At 43.1% G+C, this 19706-nt stretch overlaps 2 protein-coding genes across 2 annotated transcripts in view; both read right to left on the reverse strand.

The window, feature by feature from the left end:
* Positions 1 to 12929, reverse strand: part of LOC139923167 (MICOS complex subunit mic25a-like) — a 77477-nt gene extending 64548 nt beyond the window's left edge. Inside the window, exons 1-4 of the mRNA XM_071913886.2 lie at positions 12739 to 12929; positions 9929 to 10031; positions 8363 to 8489; positions 6433 to 6577 (exon numbers count right to left, since the gene is read on the reverse strand). Coding sequence (XP_071769987.1) covers positions 6433 to 6577; positions 8363 to 8489; positions 9929 to 10031; positions 12739 to 12822 — 459 coding nt within the window. The 5' untranslated portion in view covers positions 12823 to 12929. The remainder of the gene's footprint in view (positions 1 to 6432; positions 6578 to 8362; positions 8490 to 9928; positions 10032 to 12738) is intronic.
* A 524-nt stretch (positions 12930 to 13453) lies between these two features.
* Positions 13454 to 18220, reverse strand: LOC139923165 (E3 ubiquitin/ISG15 ligase TRIM25). The gene is made up of 4 exons (XM_071913884.2): positions 17376 to 18220; positions 16578 to 16717; positions 15313 to 15480; positions 13454 to 14631 (listed from the first exon to the last, which is right to left on the reverse strand). Exons 1-4 carry the CDS (start codon positions 17997 to 17999, stop codon positions 13923 to 13925), a joined length of 1641 nt encoding a protein of 546 aa, XP_071769985.1. The 5' UTR covers positions 18000 to 18220; the 3' UTR covers positions 13454 to 13922.
* Positions 18221 to 19706: the final 1486 nt, after the last annotated feature.

Consider the following 19706-nt stretch of genomic DNA (forward strand, 5'->3'; position numbering starts at 1 on the left):
CTCGGCTCAAAGACGGGAGGCAGAGTTGGAGGAACGGGGGGGGGGTTGGGGGGGTCAGACAGTTTAGTGGGTTGAAGACAAAAGACAGGGCCAAATGAGCGAAGGGAGTGAAAGGACGGATCAAAAAAAAAGAAAAGAGGTGGCTAAATAGCAGACGCCACACATCATTTTGAAAGCCCTCTTCTTTCTCTGGCGTTCTCTGACTCGTGACTCAGCACTACGCCCACGCACGGAGGACAGGAAACACTTAGTCACCTGTAGTACCTTCTCTCTCTCTCCTCTTCACTCCTTTGTCCTACAGTAATTCTCCACAGAACGGTTGGGCACACATTCCTCCTCCTCCTCCTCCTCTTATCCTTTCTCCTCCTACTCCTAATTCTGCGAGAAATGCTTAGTCACGACGTACGTTCTTTCTCTCTCCTCCTCACCCTTTTTCCCCGGCAGTGATTCTTCACGAAATGGTTAGGCACGCATTCTTCTTTTTCCTCCTCCTGTCTCTCCTCCCGCTACTCCTCTTCCTCATAATTCTGCAGGACATGCTTAGTCACCTGTCACACCTTCTTTCTCTCTTCTCTTCACCCCTTTTTCCTACAGTAACTGTCCACGGAATGGACATATGGACGTATTCTTACTCATCATGCGTCTATCCTTTCTCTCCTCGTATTCTTACTCCTCCTCCTCCTCTACCTCCACCTGTCACCCCTTGTTGCTCTCTCCTCCTCCTCTTCCTCCTTCTAATTCTGCAGAACTGTTTAATCATCTGTCAAACATCACCGGTTTCTCACTCTCCTCTTCATCCCTTTATCCCAATTCTCCAGGAGATGGTTAGGCACATATACATTCTTCCTCTCTCCTCATCCTCCTTTTTCTCCTCCTTTCTATAGCAAATGCTGAGGCATCTGTCACCCATTCCCTCTCTTCTCCTCCTATTCTTCAGAAAATGTTTGCTCATTTGTCCCCTCTTCTTTTTCATCCTCTCATCCTCTCCTTACTTCTAATTCTGCAGGATATGCTTAGTCATCTGTCACCCCTCCTTCCCCTCCTCTTCACCCTTTCTCCGAAGTCTGCGAGAAACGTTTCGTCACCCGCCGCACCTTCTTCTTCGTCCTCCCGTCCCTCCTCTCTTCTTCCCCCTCCTCGTAATCCTCCGGGAAACGTTAAGTCACTTGTCAGCGCTTCCTTTTCAGCCTCTGATCCTTCTCCTCCTCCTCCTCCTCTTCAGCCCAGTTCTACGGGAAACGCATCTGTCGCCCCTTTCTTTCGCTCCCGTCCATTCACTCCTCTCCCTCACCCTTCGTCCCAGTACTCCAGGAAATGTTTAGTCACTTATCAGCTCTTCTTTTTCATCCCCACATCCCTCTTCCTCCTAATTACTGAGTAAATGTTTCATCACCTGTCGCCCCTTATTTCTCATCCTCTCATCTGCTCCGTCTTCCTCGTCCTTATTCTCCAGGGAATACTAAGTCACCTATCGTCTCTTCAATCTCCTCGTAGGGTGTGAAATTACCATGGGCCACCAGCCAAATTTGGGTAGCTTTTGGCCGTGGCTGCGCGCTAAGTTTGTCTATGCCATCAGCCACTTTGGCAGGTAACCAACCATCATTTTGGGAGCTCTACTATAAAAATCCATTTGAATTTTTGAATCCACAAGCGTCTGTGGCTGCGAATGGAAAATGCTATAAATAGTCGAAAATACGGTGACCCACAGTAGGGGTCGGGTGCCCCTTTTTTCTTCATCTTTGAAATACATGTAACAAACAGACACAGCCAGAAAGAACAGCCTGCATGAAGACACATTCCCAAAAACTATGGTATATTTTCAGGTTGAGAAAATGAACAGGGAGGATATTCAGTTTCCAATGAAAGACCAAGAACTCCCTTGCGCCTGCAAATTTGCAAACTGGACCAATGGTAGTGGAAGGTAAATGTAAGGATAAAGAGTGTATCCACCTCTTATTGTGGATGTTCGGAGTACATACCTCTCACCAAAGAGCATAGATTAGATTAGATGAAATTTAAATCATCCCCATGGGGAGATTGGGTAATTATAAAGGACGGTAATGTCTTAATATAACAGCAGTATACTCAAATACCACTCCTCAGACACCACTCCATCACTGATGAGGCCAACACATAGCATGAGTCTATCAAAGAGGATTGTGATCTCTTGCAGAGCCAATAATATTTTGCTCCGAGCGCTGCCGTATGACTAATTAGCTGGTAAACAATGAATTCAAACAGTGACAGCTTGTCTCTACCCCATTGTGCGCGGGAAGTGAGTGACACCAGCAAGCAATAAACTATCTGTGGTTGCTTAGACTCAAATAACAGTTTGTAATTCTTCTCTGGCACAGCATCTGCACGTATCAGCAAGGCTTTTTAAAAGGCTTTTTAATATGTTTTGAAACCTTTTAATTGGAATGAATTTAAGACCGTTTGCCACGAAATTGAACAAGATACATGAAAAATCAGTAGTCCTGAAAATGTGGTTGAGTGCGATTGGATTGTTAGGGACACTTTCTTTCCAAACAGATGTATGCACCATTTGAAAAAACACTGCCAGCGCTTGACATAAATGTAAAGCATTATGGGTTACTATGAAAATTATGTGTAATTTTAAAACATCTGCTTACAAAATAGTTCAGGACAGAAGCATCTCTTGAAATATTGACTGGTGAATTTTCAGGTAGCAACATTTTTCCAAAATGGATGCATACTGGTGTGGAATGAAAGCATTCACCTCTCACTAGAGAAGCAGAAATCTGAAGAAAACACAAATTAAAGACTTCTGAAACTGCATTTAAGACCTAAAGGCTCTATTTATATGTATTTAAGACCTTTCAAAGCCTTTAATTTAGATAATTCAATTTAATATTTAATTTTAATATTAAGACTTTAGATCTCCTTCTTCAAAGTACACATGAGGCACTGTAGTAGGGGATCATGGGAGAGACCTGGTTCCCTTTTAGCCGCGCATTCAAAACTGTGAAAACAAGCACACAGCCTCGAAATACACAAGCAGAAATTGAAATCCATCATTGATATGGATAAGTATGTCTATTTTGTACATTTTTCCTATTGGTTCCATTGAGCAAGACAAACTTTCTCCAGCATGCAACAAAAGCAACAGTACCTTTCACATAGAGTTGCATAGCCTGCCATTCATAAAAATGATTATTTCTTCTACTTTGGGAATCGCTATTTCAGTGATTGTTTTTAGTTATAGTTTAGTTTTCTGCATAGGAAAAGTGAAATTGCAAAAGCTCAAACCACTGTAACAAGAATGTAATTAAAGTTACAATAGATATAAAACTATAAATAGGAATATCAACTCATCAGAATATGTATAGTTAGGAAAAAAAAAATTTTAGAAGGTGATCATTGTCAGCTATTATCTGGTTAATAGTAAAAATAAATCAAAATATCAGTATTTATATGGTTTAAAAGCCTATGCAATGGGGGTTAAATAGTGCATTTATGCACGTAGGTAGAAAAAGAATAAACAGATCTGAGTGACGTGCGAGGAATGGAGCTAAGGTGCGTGCCTGTATGGCACCGGTGTCGACAGAAGTGTTGATTAAAATGAGAGTGTTTCTGTTCCCAGAGACGGACAAAACACAGCTGAGTCACTCCTGGTGTAGACTGGGTGTAACCCTTAAGGGCGTAAAACAGCCTTCTTGTTCATTTGATGACCATGCACAGTTGAAAGGGTTGCATAAGACGTAGGGCCTAGACCATCACGTCCTTCGATTCCAGTAAAAAACATTGGTCTATCTCCAAAAGGTTAACTTTCAGGAACTAAAGGAAAAACAGCCTTGTTTTTATCCTTGACTGCCATGCATTTTTTTTATTTTATCTATTATAACGGGTTTCATAAGCTCAGGAGTCATAGAATTTTTCGCAACCCACAGAGGATCATCCAGGGCTCCAGACTGCGACCAAAATGGTTGCATATGCGACCATTTTTTGAGAGTGTGTGAGTTAAAATTTCACGTGGTCGCATTCGTGCGAGTGCATGATGATCATTAGGCTGTTTTGGTGCCCCTCCAGCACGGGTACTGCGTTAGCCATTGTGGTTGAAAGTAGTATTTTTTCTTCTTCACTGGCTCAGTCGGTCTCTCCCTACCTGCACTCTCCCTTTTCAGTCCAATTTCTCCACTGGCACCTTCACTTTCTCCATATTTGTTGTTGCTATGGGAAACGGCCGCGTCTCTGTGATCGCAATTGGTTGGCTGGAAAAAGCGGTTCACGTCACCCGGAACATTTCTCAACTTTTGAAAGCGCTCCACTCTGACGAAAAAAACGCTGCAGCGCTTTTCGGGAGCGGCCGCCTTTTGTGCGCCTTGCGGCCACTTCCCATTGCTTTTAATGAGAAAAGGGCGCTGGCGGTTGGGGAAAAAACGCTGTGTGTGAATGCAGCCTTATTGCGGAGTTTTTACCGGCTGGCTTGATGCATTTGGGACAGAGGGACCGCGGTAAGTCAAAACAAACACACACAATCTATACATTTATATCATATTGCCGTTTATTTCCATGCACATGCGCGAGCTCTGTCCACCTGACAGCCCTCTGTTCTGTCGGTCGACGCTTCCCGGAGGTTCCCGGGGGCACAGTGGCGTATGAGAAATATGAAGATTGACGAAGAAAAAAAATAAATAAATAAAAAAAAAAAAGGGTGCTACCAAATCATGTGCTGGTGCGACCAACTGAGAAAGCTGGTAGCACCAGTGCTACCAGTGGAAAAGTTAGTCTGGAGCCCTGTCATGTAATCCTTCAGTTTAAGTTAAAACATGAAAATCACAAAAAACAGAGCTCTGAAAATTCCACATAACAGTGACATGAAAATAATCAGAATCGGAGTTACAGGTGTGTGTGTGCGTGGGCGTGTGTGTATTCGTGGCACAAGGAATAATTACAACGCGCCCTCAACATCAGAAGGTCCGGTCCCGTTCGATCGGTCATTCCGCTCACGCCGTCCCTCCAGCGGCTTTCTATTAGCGGTGGGAGTGTGCTGGAGTGGAGATAAGGCAGGCCGCTACGGCGTGTCTCAACACAGGAAGGGGAAGGGGGAGGAGGAGGGGGAGGGCAGGGGAGGGGAGGAGAGTCACGTGAAACAGGCGCCGGCCGATGTGTAAAACAAGCGCTTCCCCCCCTCCCCTCCCCCCTGCCGCCGCCTCCCACCCCGCAACACTCCTATCTTCAGCTCCAGGAAACTCTCAGGGTGCAATTTACCGCTTGCACTGCGCTGATAATACTGTCTCCAGGGGAGGGAGGAGGGAGTGATGGGTTGGGGTAGAAAGAGAGAGAATAGAGGAGAGAAAGAAGAGAGAGAGAGAGAGAGAGGAGGGGGCGGGGGGGGTGGAGAGGAGAGGAGAGAGAAAGAGAGCGAGGAAAAAAGGGAGAGAGAGGATGGGGGAGACAGAAAAGAGACCAGGGACGTAAGAGTAGGTGAAAGGAGGAGGAGGAGGAGGAGGAGGCAGAGGGAGTATCACCATGGAAATTACAAATGCAATCCCAAGACCCAATTTGTGCTTGTGCGAAATGTTCCAACATGTGATTTAACCAGAGAAAACCTGACCGGGCTAAATCATTACTTGCCCCTACACGAACTTATCTCCTCATACCGATAGAGGCACAAATTAATCCGCTTTTACGCCGCTTTATCACTGAACTCAATGCATGTAAAACCTACAGTCTACAGTCAGGAGCACTAGGACAAGTGCTGACCCAAAGTCAAGGGTATCTTCAGACACAGACTACAACAGCTCCGCCAACAGGTCACTACTGGACGTTACAGCAGAAATAGCATTTCTCAGAGATGGACTAACGTGTACTACTGGGAGATCAGCTGGGAAAGAGTAGGAGGGAATGTGTGTAACTGTGGGAATGTGAAGCAGGGCGTTGTTGGAAAGGAATATGCACCTTTATCCCTGGATAAAGGTGAGTGTTCAAAAATGGCAGATAACATGACACACCAGACAGTAGCTGTGAGTAAACCCCAAGCCCTCACTCCACTCTGAGAGGCAGCCTCAGTGTGAAGTATTATGTATGTAATGTGGTGGGACACTCGCATGAACTAAAGTGAACAAGGTCGGAGTAGTGAACCAGTATGCAAACAGGAATGGAATAGCATCATACCCTTGCCACTTCATCTTCTGTTGCTCCAGAGAACACTATAAAATAATATTTTGCTATTCATCAACCCACCCACATATTTGTGTGTGTATGTCAACAATTTGAATAAAATATATTATAAGAGTAAAGACTAAAATCAACACCAAGCAGACACCAAACAGAGCAGAGTTTGACCCGGGTTTCAATCCCGATCTTGACCAGTGTGGTTTTGTGGGGCCCACTAACCCGGGTGTGTGTATGTGTGTGTGTGTGTGTGTGTGTGTGTGTGTGTGTGTGTGTGTGTGTGTGTGTGTGTACCAGCTGTTTGGCCTTCTCGACCTCCTGGCGTGTGTGTTGTCTCTCCCGGCTCAGGGCTTTGGTCACTTCGTCCCGTGCTGCCTCCCTCTCTTTTCGTGCCACTTTGGCCAACTCCTCCTTCAGTATTGTCTGGTGTCGTTCATACCTAAGGGACATATCCCACACACACACACACACACACACACACACAGAGTTAGGATTCCATTAATTGGATGCAAACATGAGTTTCTGCCCTCAACTGTCTTTTGACTGCCATCAAAATGCTTTTTACAATTATCTCCACAAGGGGTCAGCAAATACCAAATAACACATTTCATGGACAAGTCACATTCATGGAGTCAATCAAGAGAAACAGACAATTTGTTCTTGAAATCACCCCATTGATTCTCCTTCTGTAATAAGGAGAATGATAATAAAGTGATAGTAAACTGTATCAGACCTGCACTTAAGAATACACTATGATAATAAAGCTGGCTCTTTGTTTCCTGGACCTTGACTGAATCTTGACAATGTTTTGTTCTGATGTGTTGATACTGTTGTATGTGCTGATACCTTTTCTGGATAATTGCAAGTTTCATCAAGTTTTTTAACCCAGTGACCATTGTTTGTGATTGTGATTGTGACTTTTTTAAATTAAGAAGGTCTTGTTGTGTTGTACAAAGACAGCGTTGGGACCCAAAGATGCATCCCACGATGATTAAAAAGTCCCCAATTTATTAATAAATTAGTATCTCAAAACCTGGCTATGTTTTATGCTGTCAAAGCACTCCCAAGTGATCACTACAATGTAAGATAGTCTGACTGGAATGCTGAAGGCCAGTAGGTTAAAACAGGGTGAACTGTGGTTGATTAGCATGAAGAATAATCTAACCTGTACACCAAATCTGTTTTCTATTTACATGGGAATTTATCTTTCATCTTATCAGCAGTGTGACCTACATATAGAAAGGAGGCATGTCTGATTAGAAAAACACACCTCCTCATGCCATTCGTATCCAACCTGCATCTCAGCCATAAACCAGTACCTCCTCTATCTTTGAAAAGAGTGGGTCATCCTACGTTCCACAACTTACTCTGAAAATTTTAGATCCTAACCAATAAATCATGTCTGCACTATTAAATACCGCAACCTTACAACCGGTTTTCATATATGTTCTTCATGGCATAACGCAGAATTGAGTAAAATTTGTCATAATTTGGCATAAGCTTGAGGTTCCATCATCTGGAACCCTGATCAAGAAATAGCAATATAGAAAAAAGGTTGAGGAAGGCAGCTTAATCCTTTCAATCATCCTTATTAGCTGCTCAGGAGGAGTGTCTCTACCTCTTGGCATGTGCAGTGCTTAGGGGAATTACGGTATGCACTGTTTAGGCAGCGCAGAAGGGAAATCCAGTGTGCGCTCGTACACCAGGCAGTACGGTAGAAGTCAAACAAGCATCAACAAACTGGAGGCTGGTGCGCTATACATCCACATACCAGGAAGAGGCTCATTTTCACAGTAGTGGCTAAGTCAGCAATTCTCTTAGTTACAACAACACTGTGCTACCACAACCCTGTGGTGTGAACAGGTGGAGTTTTTAAAGTCAGTGTAGTTTCATTCAATTGGCCAATAAAGATGACTGAAGGAATCATGTTGCACGACACAAAGCTGTAACACACCACTGTAATAAACAAAAGTATGCAAATGTTCAAAAACTCCACTTAACAATATAGTTCTTGAACAGTAGCTAAACAAAATGACTGCTAAGCAACACATAAGTACCAGTATGAGTGGTGATCTTTGGTTATCGCATTAACATTTAAATTAACTTTTGTGGTCACAGGTGTGTGTTTATCAGGTATTACACAACGGCTTTGAGCATTACTCAGCCAGTCAGAACTGAGGACCACAACTATCTGCTTTACAAACCAACATTATCTCCAACCCACCTCTTCTGTTCATCCTTTGCGTACGCAGCTGGTTTACTGGTGCTGGTGGTGGTTTTGGTGCTGGACTGGGCCCGGGGCTGTGGGCTCGGCTGGGGTCGAGCGGTGGGGGTGCGACTGGGAGAGGCGCCTGGAGCCAAGACAGAGTGGTAATAGAAGGTCAAAATTCAGGAGAATAGTTGTAAGACTAGCTGTTATGAATTTTGACATGTGACTTTGAAATGGCACGTGAAAGTTTGAATTTAGCAATAAGCCACGAGCAGCCATGCTTTACACTGATTTTAGAATATTTAAGAGGCATTGTAACACTGGGATCACACTTACTACACCTCTTCCAATAGAAGTTCATTCATTTCTTATGAGAGAATCCATTACCGTTGCATCATTCCATTACAGACACACTGGGCTGCAAAGAATGCAGGTGTTAGATATTTTTTATATATGCATTTTTTCTAGCTCTCCAGAAAGTTTTCACAATGAAAACGTTTTGTCAGTGGATCGGAGTTGCAACCAAAGTTTATGTTATAAAACTACAATCGAGTATTACATGTGTATTACAGTTTAAGTGTGATCCCAGTATTGTCCCAGCGACAAATGTGTGCAACAAATGCATTTCCATCACTATTTATCACATAATTTTGTCATCGACAAAAACTCAGGGTGCACCAATCAATCAGCCACTGATCATTATCAGCCAATAAATGTATAAAAATAGGTGACTGGCTGATCAGTTTCAACTGCCCAATAAAAAAAAAAAGAAGATTAAGTTCCAATTGCCGGATCAGGAAAGGTCAAACATATGCCGTAAAATGTCTGACACAATTTACGGCAGTCAGCAGCACGTTACCAGCGTCAGCATGTCGTCCATCTGGCATTGACAAGACATTTCTGACGTGTTTTGAATTTCACAGCCTATGATCAGAGATAAGAACCAGTTTAATATACTGGACAGAAGACAGAGCCGATGCTGCCGCGATGAAAAACTTTTCATGCACTACCTGTGGCAACAGGTCAGTAAGCACCTCAGTCATCAAGCAGGACTAACATGTAATTACTGTTTGGAGAAAACCTAGGATTTATTTGCACAGCTGTGTCATGCAGGCATAAGAACAATCTGTTAAACAAAGTGCTATATTTACATTTTTGAATTAAAATTTGCTGTGCACTTTTAAATAGTGTGACCTTAGTGTATAGTCTGGGTAAAATGAACTATTTCAATCGGCAACCGGATCAGTGGTCGGCCCATTACACTGTAAAAAAAATCAGCAATCAGAATTGGCCACAGAATTGAAACTGTCTGATTGGTGCATCCCGAACAAAAACATTTTTCACCTCAAGCTAGCATAAAAAGTTTTGCACATTAACAAAATTTGATGTTTCCATTCGGCCTTTCTAATTTGCATAAAAATACTCATTTGTAAACCCAGCTACTGACACTCACAGCATATCAGAATATGCTTTCACTAGACTGGGTCTCATGGCAAGTTAATTTCACAAATTTGGTCCAACAATTGTGTAGCAAAAAAGGGGTTGGGAACCCCTGTTTTCACACTGTAAGGTGCAGGATACCTGGGTCTCTCTGAGCGTTGGTTGGAGTTGGGGTTGGTGATGGTGTGCGTTCCGGAGGAATGTTGGCTACCCCTCTCATCCTCTGAAGAACATCTTCTGACAGCTAGACAGAGGAGAGAAACAGATGGAGAGAGCAGGTGTGAGACATTCATCAAGATTTACAGCATTTGAGAGAATCATTTTCTTCTAATCTTGTCCTTTATTGAATTGTATTGTTGTGAAATTTTAACTTTAACTGAATCTTCACACTTTAGCACATTTTCATACAATTCCCATAATCCTCTTCTCACAATCCTCTATTCACAAAGGACTAGGCTATATATCATCAGCATGAATGCGCCATGGGACTGAACAAAATGTGTTCTTGTTTTGCAACTTTTGATTTTATCAAATTATAATACAGAGACCTTTCACAATACACACAAACCAAAACTTCAGCCATTCATGACAACCCTATTCTGCATAAAGCAGCTTTGCCAAAATGTTTAGGGCAGCTGTAGCAATAATGATTTTTTTTCTTGTTTGCACATCAGAGAGCCTTGGTTTTGTTGTTTACTGGAGCATACACAAGGGTGTGGTATCCTCATTCACTTGGGAATGAGAATCCTCTTCTGTCAGTTCTAATTCTATGGGCAGCAAAGATCTCAAGTCTAGAAAAAGTAACCTTGGCCTTGGGCAAAAGACATGAACCTGCTCAGAGAGAGCCAGAATACACTGGATCATTGTACCTCTACTTAGTGTGAGTGTGTGTCCAGGAAAATGGTTAAACATAGCTACACCAAAAACCACAATGAGCAGCACCAGTCACTGACTCACTGTTTCTATGACTCACAACATTTGAATGTTCAGGCTGGCCTGGCAAACAGGCTTATCAGCCACAGCTAAATGAATCCATCTGCAATGTTATGTTTCATGCAAGTACCTGAACTATATGCCGTTTAGCTTTTTGGGTCGCTATAGATTGATTAGAATAGAGTATCACAGTTGTTGTGTGCTGTAAAGTTGTCCTTCACTAGCTTGCCTTTGCATGAGTGCAGCTGGGTCTGATGGTGCATTCAGGTGCTTTTGGAAATTTTGTAATTATGACAACAACACAACTGGGAAAGTGGGAATTTCTTATGGCTACGTTCACACTGCAGGACTCAATTCCAATTTACTGCTCAGATCCATTTTTACGTGTGACTGTTCACAGTTGAAAGTAACCAATATCCGATATCAGTTTGAAGAGACCTCCATCCTGAAATGCCCCCTATGCACAAATGAACAACAACAAAAGACATAATGCCTGGACAGTCTGTCATAGAAGCAATCAAATTACAGTCCATGCCCTAATCCTAAAGAAGACGTGTGGAGGCTAGATGATACTTTAGCTGATGAATTGAGGATGTGAACGCAAAAAGGGCGGCTTTCTGTGTAGCATAGGCTGCCACTTGTGTTCAGAGAGGCGTTTGGGTGCAATTGTTTCATACATTGATCAATTATGATGTGTCGCCCTCTACTTCTGTTTGAATGGAGGCATCTCCCCAAATACTGATTAAATTCGCGAGCTCGCTGTCTCCCTACTGGTTGCTTGAGTCGTTGTCGTCCATGTTTTTCTGGACAAATGGATGCAGAGTTATGATGACAGTGATGACAGTGCATGGCCATGGATCAGATATGTATCACATTTAGGACCATATTCATATGTGGTCTAAATCAGAAATGAAAACATCTGATTCCATGTGTTTTTTTTCTGTTCACACTGCACTAAAAACATCAAATATGTGTCACATAGGAGGGGAAAAAACCTCATGCATACTCACAGCACACTCTTACTTAATGTCATAATTAAAAAATGCTTATTATTTTGTTAATTTCCATCATAAATTTAGTGTGACTGTGACCACAACCTTACCCCTTAATATATTAGCCAATAGTTATTGTATGATACATCGCTTTTACCATCCCTTGTGTTGACACTCCGACCTCTAAATGCTACATCTCAGCAACTCAGTTATCCTATAAAATCCATCTGTGCGTCAACACAAAATGACGATATTTCCAACAGCACTTGAAGGCAGCACTATTCCTCGCCTTTTCAAGCAATAGCACCGATGAGTGCCCTTTTCCCGTTCAGAGAAAACGGTACGCCAAACTCCATTCAAAATCTGGCAATTTAATGCTGTCTTGCTTATCGACATATGGACAAGACTTAAGACGTTGAAGAAATCGCTAGGAGCCACTCTATAATTCGGCATACATCCAATACACCAATCAACACTTTTAAGAATAGCATTTCAACTTATACAATTGGTTCGCCTCTCATCCACGCAATTTGTTCCACCAAAATACGGTAGCGAGCAGTGAGAATTGTAAAGCCGCTTGAGATTTCATTGATGTGCTGCTTGGTGGATCATATATATGCCGAATTTGCCAGAAGACCCTATAGGTTTATAACAAGTGTTAGTCATGTTCAACCAGGTATGTTCGTTTACCGATAATCAAGACAACTTCCAACTGCCAGATTTTTTAAATTGAGTTTGGCACATCGTTTCTCCATACAACAGAGAACTGCACGTATGGGGGTTCATGTTGCTTTGGCAACATGCCCCAGCCCCCTGCATCCTTTTACATCCTCCTCACTGTCTAAACAGTACAGTAGCATTTTGGTTGATCACTTGGTCCAAGTGGGAAAATGGGTAAGCTAAGTTAGCTTACTGCTAAGCTACTGTACGGCAACAAGCTAGCGCGCTAAGGGTAGCTGTATTTACAGTAATAATACGTTAGCTAGCATTATCAATGGTAACAAACGCTAGCTAAATTAGCATTACCTTGACTCCACGAAGAATCCTGACTCTGTCCTCCTCATCCACACCGAAGGACACTTTTCTGGTCGTACTCTCCCCCGAGCCCATGTCTTCCAATATTTGACTGCTGTCCGGTAAAATATTTACTAATGCGCTAGCGTGGAATAATCTTGCAGTTGTACTACTATCCTACCCTATAACAGAATTTTTGACAGATGGGATTGTGGGTTGCCAGATTCATTTTACACCATCCCCCTCCTAGAGATATGCATAAAACCTAAACCCACAACATGATTTCACGTTCACGCATTAATTAAGTAATTTCAAGCATACAAATACATTGTATTCGATGTTATATCTGTATGTCTTCATGTGTTTTTTTTTATCATGTGGATTTAAGTAAACTTGAAACTATTTAATAATTTGTGTATATACAGCACAACCTGGCAACCCTGATCAAGCGCACCATGATTGAATGAACTATCTATCTATCTATCTATCTATCTATCTATCTATCTATCTATCTATTGTACATACATACATACATACATACATACATACATACATACATACATACATACATACATACATACATACATACATACATACATACATACATACAGGGTCAGGGAACCATATGCTTAAAAAAATAAAATAAAAATAGCCCATGGTGGTTAATTGCTCACAAATGTAGGCCATGTCCACCATGGATGCCAGACATTAAAGACACTAAATCAAATATAATTACCAGAGTTTATTTGTAGCATAAACACAGAGCTTGTGTCTTATGAAAGACAATATTCAAGGTCAATATCTATCAGTCTTCACCTACACTGACATTTGCTGTATATAAACAAATGAAATGTGAACATACAACATTCAGGTAACTTTTAGTTAACTTTCAATATACAGACAAAATATGAATGTGCATGCCTTAGATAGACAAATGGAGAACAGAATCCACATAGCTAATTCATAATCCATAATAATGTATAAACTCCAAAAAGTCACCCTAATCATGAAGAATGAGGATGTACACTAGTAGATTTGATCATTTAAGAAAATGTTTAATTGAGATTTTTGTAAACAAAACTATCTCAAATGATTAAAAATGCTGCAGTTCAGTAATGCCATCATGCTAGAAAGCAAACAAACAGTTTCGTATAAGTACACTTTAATAGCAATGTATGACACAGTAGTAGTTGTGGTCACATGCCACTCTGCAGCGTGATCCAGGACTCTGATGTGTTGGAGTGGATACTGAACGCTGGGTAAACCGGCTCCCTGAACACGGTCCTGAAGGTGTGGAGGTGCTCCCTTCGCCCTTTGGTGCTGTGGAACTCCAGCGTCCCGCCCTCGTAGTCCAGCGCCACCTCAATTCTCAGCGGCTGAATGGCCGTTTCCCCCAGCCCCATGTTGGAGGAGGCGTGGCACGCCGTCAGCTTCTTGTTTTTCCACTGCAGTCGCCAGGAGACGGTGTTGTGTCCTAGACGACTGTGGTCGCCGCGGCGAGGGACGCTCTTGTAGCACAGGCCCAGCGACCACATGCTGTGGACCCCCACTTCTACTACCCACACGTGATCCCCGCTCGAGAACCCCTGGGTGCACAGGACCTGGGGCGCGCTTGTGAAACGCTCAAGGTTCTCCCCGTATGGCAGTTTGGTGGGGCTATACTTGACGGTGCGCAGGTCGTTGGAGAGAGTCAAGCTGGGGTGGGCAGTGCTGAGGTTGAAGGTGAGCTGCAGGGGGTTGAGGACGACATGGAGGGACTCCAGGAGGCGGGTCATCTCCGAGCGGAAGTCCTGGGTTTTGAGGCCCGCCTGGAGCTGCTTGGTGTTGAGTGGAGTCTGTGAGGGGATCTTGGAGGAAACGGAGCCTGTGACGGCTTCTCTCAGCTGGGACTCAATCAGCATGAACCTGGGGCGGGGAAGAAGTTGATTTGAGTTGCTTTCCGTTGTTATACCATGCTACAATATGCTCTACTATGCTTTCTGTTGTTATGCTTTAGCTTTCTTTACCGAAGTAAGCTGTATCGTGCATGTACCAAAAATAACTTTGTATAAGAGCCAGCACATATTTCAGGGAATGTTTCCGCATATATGCACATGAAACAATGCACATTTGCATATCTTGACTAGTTGACGCCCCTGGATGTAATCTAAAACATCTAGAACCAGCAACCAACAACCGCGTCAACCGGGTATGGCAAGGTGTGGCACTGCCACTGGCCAAATCCGATGTTGTAGTTTTTATCATTATGATGGAGAACAAAGATTAATAAAAAAAAATCACCAGAGATTTATCTGGAAGCTGTATCTAAAGAAAAACATCTCATCAGTGGAGCATCAGGACCAATGTTCCCTCTAAGCTGACACTCTGGTGACCCACGTCTACTATTTTTTTCACATTGACCAGATAATAGTGTCTTGTCAGTCATCAGTTATTGCTTCACTTATCCCAAGAAATGTAGTTTCTCTGAAGTTTTTGGTGGCAAATGATATTAGATCCAGGGACTTCGTCTACAACAATTCCTAAAACACGATTCTCTGCAGAAAACTTGTCTTTTTTCTACTGTTAAAGCAGTATAGACTTCCTCACCTGTGTATGAAGAGGCACTTGTCCGTCTCATTGAGGGCCTGTGTGGCATTTTGCTGGGCCTCCAGTAACTGCTGCTGCTGGTCTTCCAGTGCAGCCAGTCCAAGGTGCCAGCTCTGTCTGCGCTGGCCTCTCTCCTCCTCCAACAGCACGCTCAGACGCTCCCTGTACCTGAACACAACACCCTGCATTCAGTGATGAAGGAGGGTAAAGTATGACCTCCAGTCGGTGATCATCAGCATATGGTGCTATAAGCACCAATAGAAACAAAAATCCATCTTATTTCCAGAAAAGCATTGAAGAATAACTAAACCCTAAAGCCTGACATCTAATGGCGAAAAGCAGGATACTGAATTGTCCTTCTGCTATTGGCTGAACTTTGGTGCCAGGTGATGTCACCTTCTATAGAGAACAACTGGTGGTGACATCACCTGGCACCAAAGACCAGCCAATTTTTAAGAAAATGTTTAGCACGAAAATGCTCAGATTTTAAGATATTGAATACTGGCATAAAATAATAGTTATCAGCAGCTTCAATCCAAAAATATCAGTTTCAGTAATGGCCTTAGAAAACCCATATCGGTCAAACCCTACTACTCACCATGATTCATACTATGAATTATGTCCCAAAGACAAATGCCAGACTAAAAATGTGGTTAAACTGGAGATGGGTTTACCCTCCGCTGCACCCTGGTTGTATTGTATTCTGTGCATCAGATGATGGGTAACATAGAATTGCTGTTGTTCTTCCAGTGCAACCAGACTTTGCTGCTGGCATGTGATATGATCTGTGATAGTCTTTCTCTTTCTCCAACAGCCACCTTACATTGTACTGAGTAACATTTAACATAATGTTATGGAGAGTGTCTAGTTTGTCAGTTGGACATATAACCAGTGATGTAAGGGAGGGTAATACACCTAAACTTAAACTTATATCCACTTTTTTAAACAGAGTTTAATCTTATTGTTCTAAATTCATACTGAGCATTGTAGTAGGGAGTATCACACTGATGTAAGTCACATGAAAATGGGTCTGTTTTGGGGGCCTGTATTCTAAAATGGTTGAAATAGATTTATAACTATAAATATTCTAAGTGTTATTGTCTATAGATGAAGCTGAAGGGGTTGATGGTCTAGTTATACAACTATAGCATCCTCTGCTTTCTTAAAACGGCTTATTTAATACACATCTGTGTCTAGTTTGGGGACCACACATTTATGTTAGTTTTCAATGCAATATCAATACCAACACATGTACAATATATTACCTGTCCACCAGTGCGGCCATGTTGTCCATGAGTGTGACAGCCTTGTTGACCAGCTTGTCTCCAATGGCTTCAGAGGCTCCCCGCTCCACTGCTGCCCTCTGTAGGAGACTCTCTGTCATCTGCAGCCTGCAGGAAACCACCTGCAACCAGGGAATCAACATGTTAGGGATTGGTGTGTGTGTGTATGTGCACCTGTGTGTGCCTGTGTGTATGCGTGTGTGTGTGTGTGTGTGTGTGTGTGTGTGTGTGTGTGTGCCTGTGTGAGAAGTGGAGACTTTTTGGAGAGGTGATTTTGTTTTTTCACTTTGACTTTTGCTCAGCACACATATTCTTTTGTTGCCATATCACCGCTTGGATCAGTGACCTAGAATTAAGCTTTCACTTTGACCCTGTGACAATAATGACGCTCGTCATTACACTGATCTAGTCAGTCAGGAACTTTTAGCATTCTTGTCATTGAGCAGACTGCTTTCGAAAGAACACTGGCAGCGTGCCATGCAGCCGGCAGGCACTCTATTTAAATGACAAAGGATTAAAGCTGGTCATATTTTCCCCACGGTCACAAAGTAAAAACTTGTCATCATTAAGGAAAATACTTTTTCAATTAGCATCAATCTGCTCTGATTTTCCTCTAGCCTTTGTTGGTGACTGCAAAATAAACTCCTGCACTGTGCTGTGATGTTACAGTAGGCCTACAACTCTAGGTAAGACATGTCTGTGATAAAAATAGCTTCAGATATAGGCCAAGTTTATTCATAAATGCATAGACAAAAGTCAGTCTGAAACCGACAGCGCTACCTTGCTGCGGCTCTCCAGCGCTCGCCTCATCTCCTCTTCGGCCACGTCGAAGGTGAGAACGTCGTGGTTCTGGTGAGCGCCTTCAATGAAGCACGTGGCGCACAGCGAGGTCATGTCGCTGGAACAAAAGTACTCCAGGGGACGCCCGTGGGTGGCGCAGGCCCTCGTCCCCAGCTCGTTCTGGGGCTCCACCAGGGAGTGGGACCTGAACGACTCCTTCTCCTGGTGCCTCTGAAGGTGCCTGGCACACAGTGACACCTCGCACCTCAGGCAGGTCTTCACCGCCGGCGTCCCCCCGTCTATACAGTGGTCGCAGAAGACCTCCAGCTTCTGCACCGTCTCTGGCTGGCCGTCCTGCGACAGCGCAGTGGCCCGGTAACCCTCGATGATGCTACAGAGTTTGAAGTTCTTGTGCAGGGAGTCTGCGCCCTCGTACTCCTCGCGGCACTCGGGGCAACGTGGGAGTGCTTTGCCATTCCCGTCAATGGTGTCTGAGGCCTTGCGGATGCAGGAAAGGCAGTAGTTGTGGCCACAAGGAAGAGCCACCGGGTCAGAGAAGAGCTGGAGGCAGATGGGGCAGCTCAGTTCGTAGGCTAGCAGCCGCGCCGGCTTGGAGAAAGACATGATGGAGGTTGATGGTAGTCTGCCTTGTTGCTGTCTGACTGCTCTCTCTCTCTTTATTCCTCTTCTCTCGTCACCCTTCTTCTCGAAACCGACCAATTTCCCTCCCCGCCTTACTTCATCTCCACCTTTCTTTCTGCAAAGATCTCTCTCGCTTCTTCCTTCACTCGGTCTCCCCCTTCCCAACCAGCGAGGCTACAGGTGAGGCTACAGGTGAGTCTAAGGAGACGACAGACGGAGGATGTAATGGTATATACAATAAACAAGGAAGTCAGCAGCCCTTACTATTAACTGGTAGGGCAGGAGGTGGATCTAGAAATGTGTGCAGAGCAGCATTCCTTTCCAAGAGGCTCTGCTGCCTGTGCCAGGAATTCAAACCACCATAAGGGTTGCAGTTGATGGTAAAACTATCCGGCACATGATGACCGTATTATGCAAAAGTGTTCTGAACACATCTAGCAATTAGGGAGTAATTAAAGTGTCAGTCAACCTGGGAACAAAAGAACATAAATCTCACCTGAGGCGTGAGATGAGTTTCACATGTGAGAATTGGTGCTTATTGCTGTTGTGTGAAAACCAGCTCCACTTTTGGTGTTTTAACCTCAATCAAAGGATTGTATGGTCTATTATGGGTTATTATGGGCTGACAAAATTCTACAACCCCTTGGGCTTATGAAACCCTTTCAAAGCCCATTGGATAAACTGCAAACTGCATGATGGTCAGTCTTAAATCAAGGCTGTTTTTCTTAGTTCCTGAAAAGTTGACATTTGAGACATAGGAGGTTCTCATCCAACAGCGCCATTATGAACGTTTGGTTCACTGTGTGTGTATGTATGTGTGTGCACTGGTGTGTTTGTATGTGTGTGCGCATGTAAATGTGGGAACCTGGTATCGTACATACAGTGAAAACACATGCATTGACGTGTCCTGTTGTCTGTAAACACACATAGGGAGAAACGCTCGCTGCTTCCACCCTGTAGAAATGGGTGTTTTCATGTTTTATGTTTGAACAAAGAATCGGGTGGGTGATGAAAAAGAGAAGGCAATTGAGGTATCGAGGTCACTCGTGATCAGAAAGCCAAGTGGAAGAAGAATACAAACCTGTCACGAGTGAGTGGAAATGAAGAGCTTTGCTCCAAAATGAGACATCCACCAGTTGAAAATGGTGACACCAACTTTTCATGAAATGATAAATCCTTGGTTGACAAAATAACACATGGGTCCTCATGGGTATATTTTAAGGATATTGAATTGATTTCTAAATGGATAGAGAGTTTGAAGATCATTTGTTTGATTTCACAGTGATAATTGTGAGAATTGGGTGAATGTGTGTTGATAGAAATCAAAAATCAAATGTTTCCAAAAGCTCTTCTCAAGTAGGACACCTGAGATAGTTTACTTAACTATCAAAAGTGCAAGTACATATCCACAACATTCAACATTCCTTAGTATTATCTTTTATAGCTGAAGGGGGTGATGGTGTGGTTATTGCTGCTGTGGCTCTCTCAACACTCTTACAAAGTATGTTTTTTATTATGGGGGACAACACATTTATGTTACTTTTCAACACAACATCCAACCTTTTTGCATTTTTCGATGTCTGAAGTTGGATATCTGTTAAATTGAACTCCCTCTGCCTTAGACTTTTGATAGTTTGAGAACTCGCTCTTCCGCTACCTGCCATGTTATTGTTGTTCTTATGGTTGATG

This window comes from Centroberyx gerrardi, chromosome 14, assembly GCF_048128805.1.
Source record: "Centroberyx gerrardi isolate f3 chromosome 14, fCenGer3.hap1.cur.20231027, whole genome shotgun sequence".
Lineage (NCBI taxonomy): Eukaryota > Metazoa > Chordata > Actinopteri > Beryciformes > Berycidae > Centroberyx > Centroberyx gerrardi.

What these genes read in the sequence shown, in the direction of transcription:
- LOC139923165 (XM_071913884.2), bottom strand. Translation starts at nt 17,999, where the DNA reads ATGTCTTTCTCCAAGCCGGCGCGGCTGCTAGCCTACGAACTGAGCTGC. An exon ending in ATGGCCGCACTGGTGGACAG is followed by an intron (nt 15,481 to 16,577) that starts GTAATATATTGT and finishes TGTTGTGTTCAG; the next exon opens with GTACAGGGAGCGTCTGAGCG. An exon ending in AAGTGCCTCTTCATACACAG is followed by an intron (nt 14,632 to 15,312) that starts GTGAGGAAGTCT and finishes TCCCCGCCCCAG; the next exon opens with GTTCATGCTGATTGAGTCCC.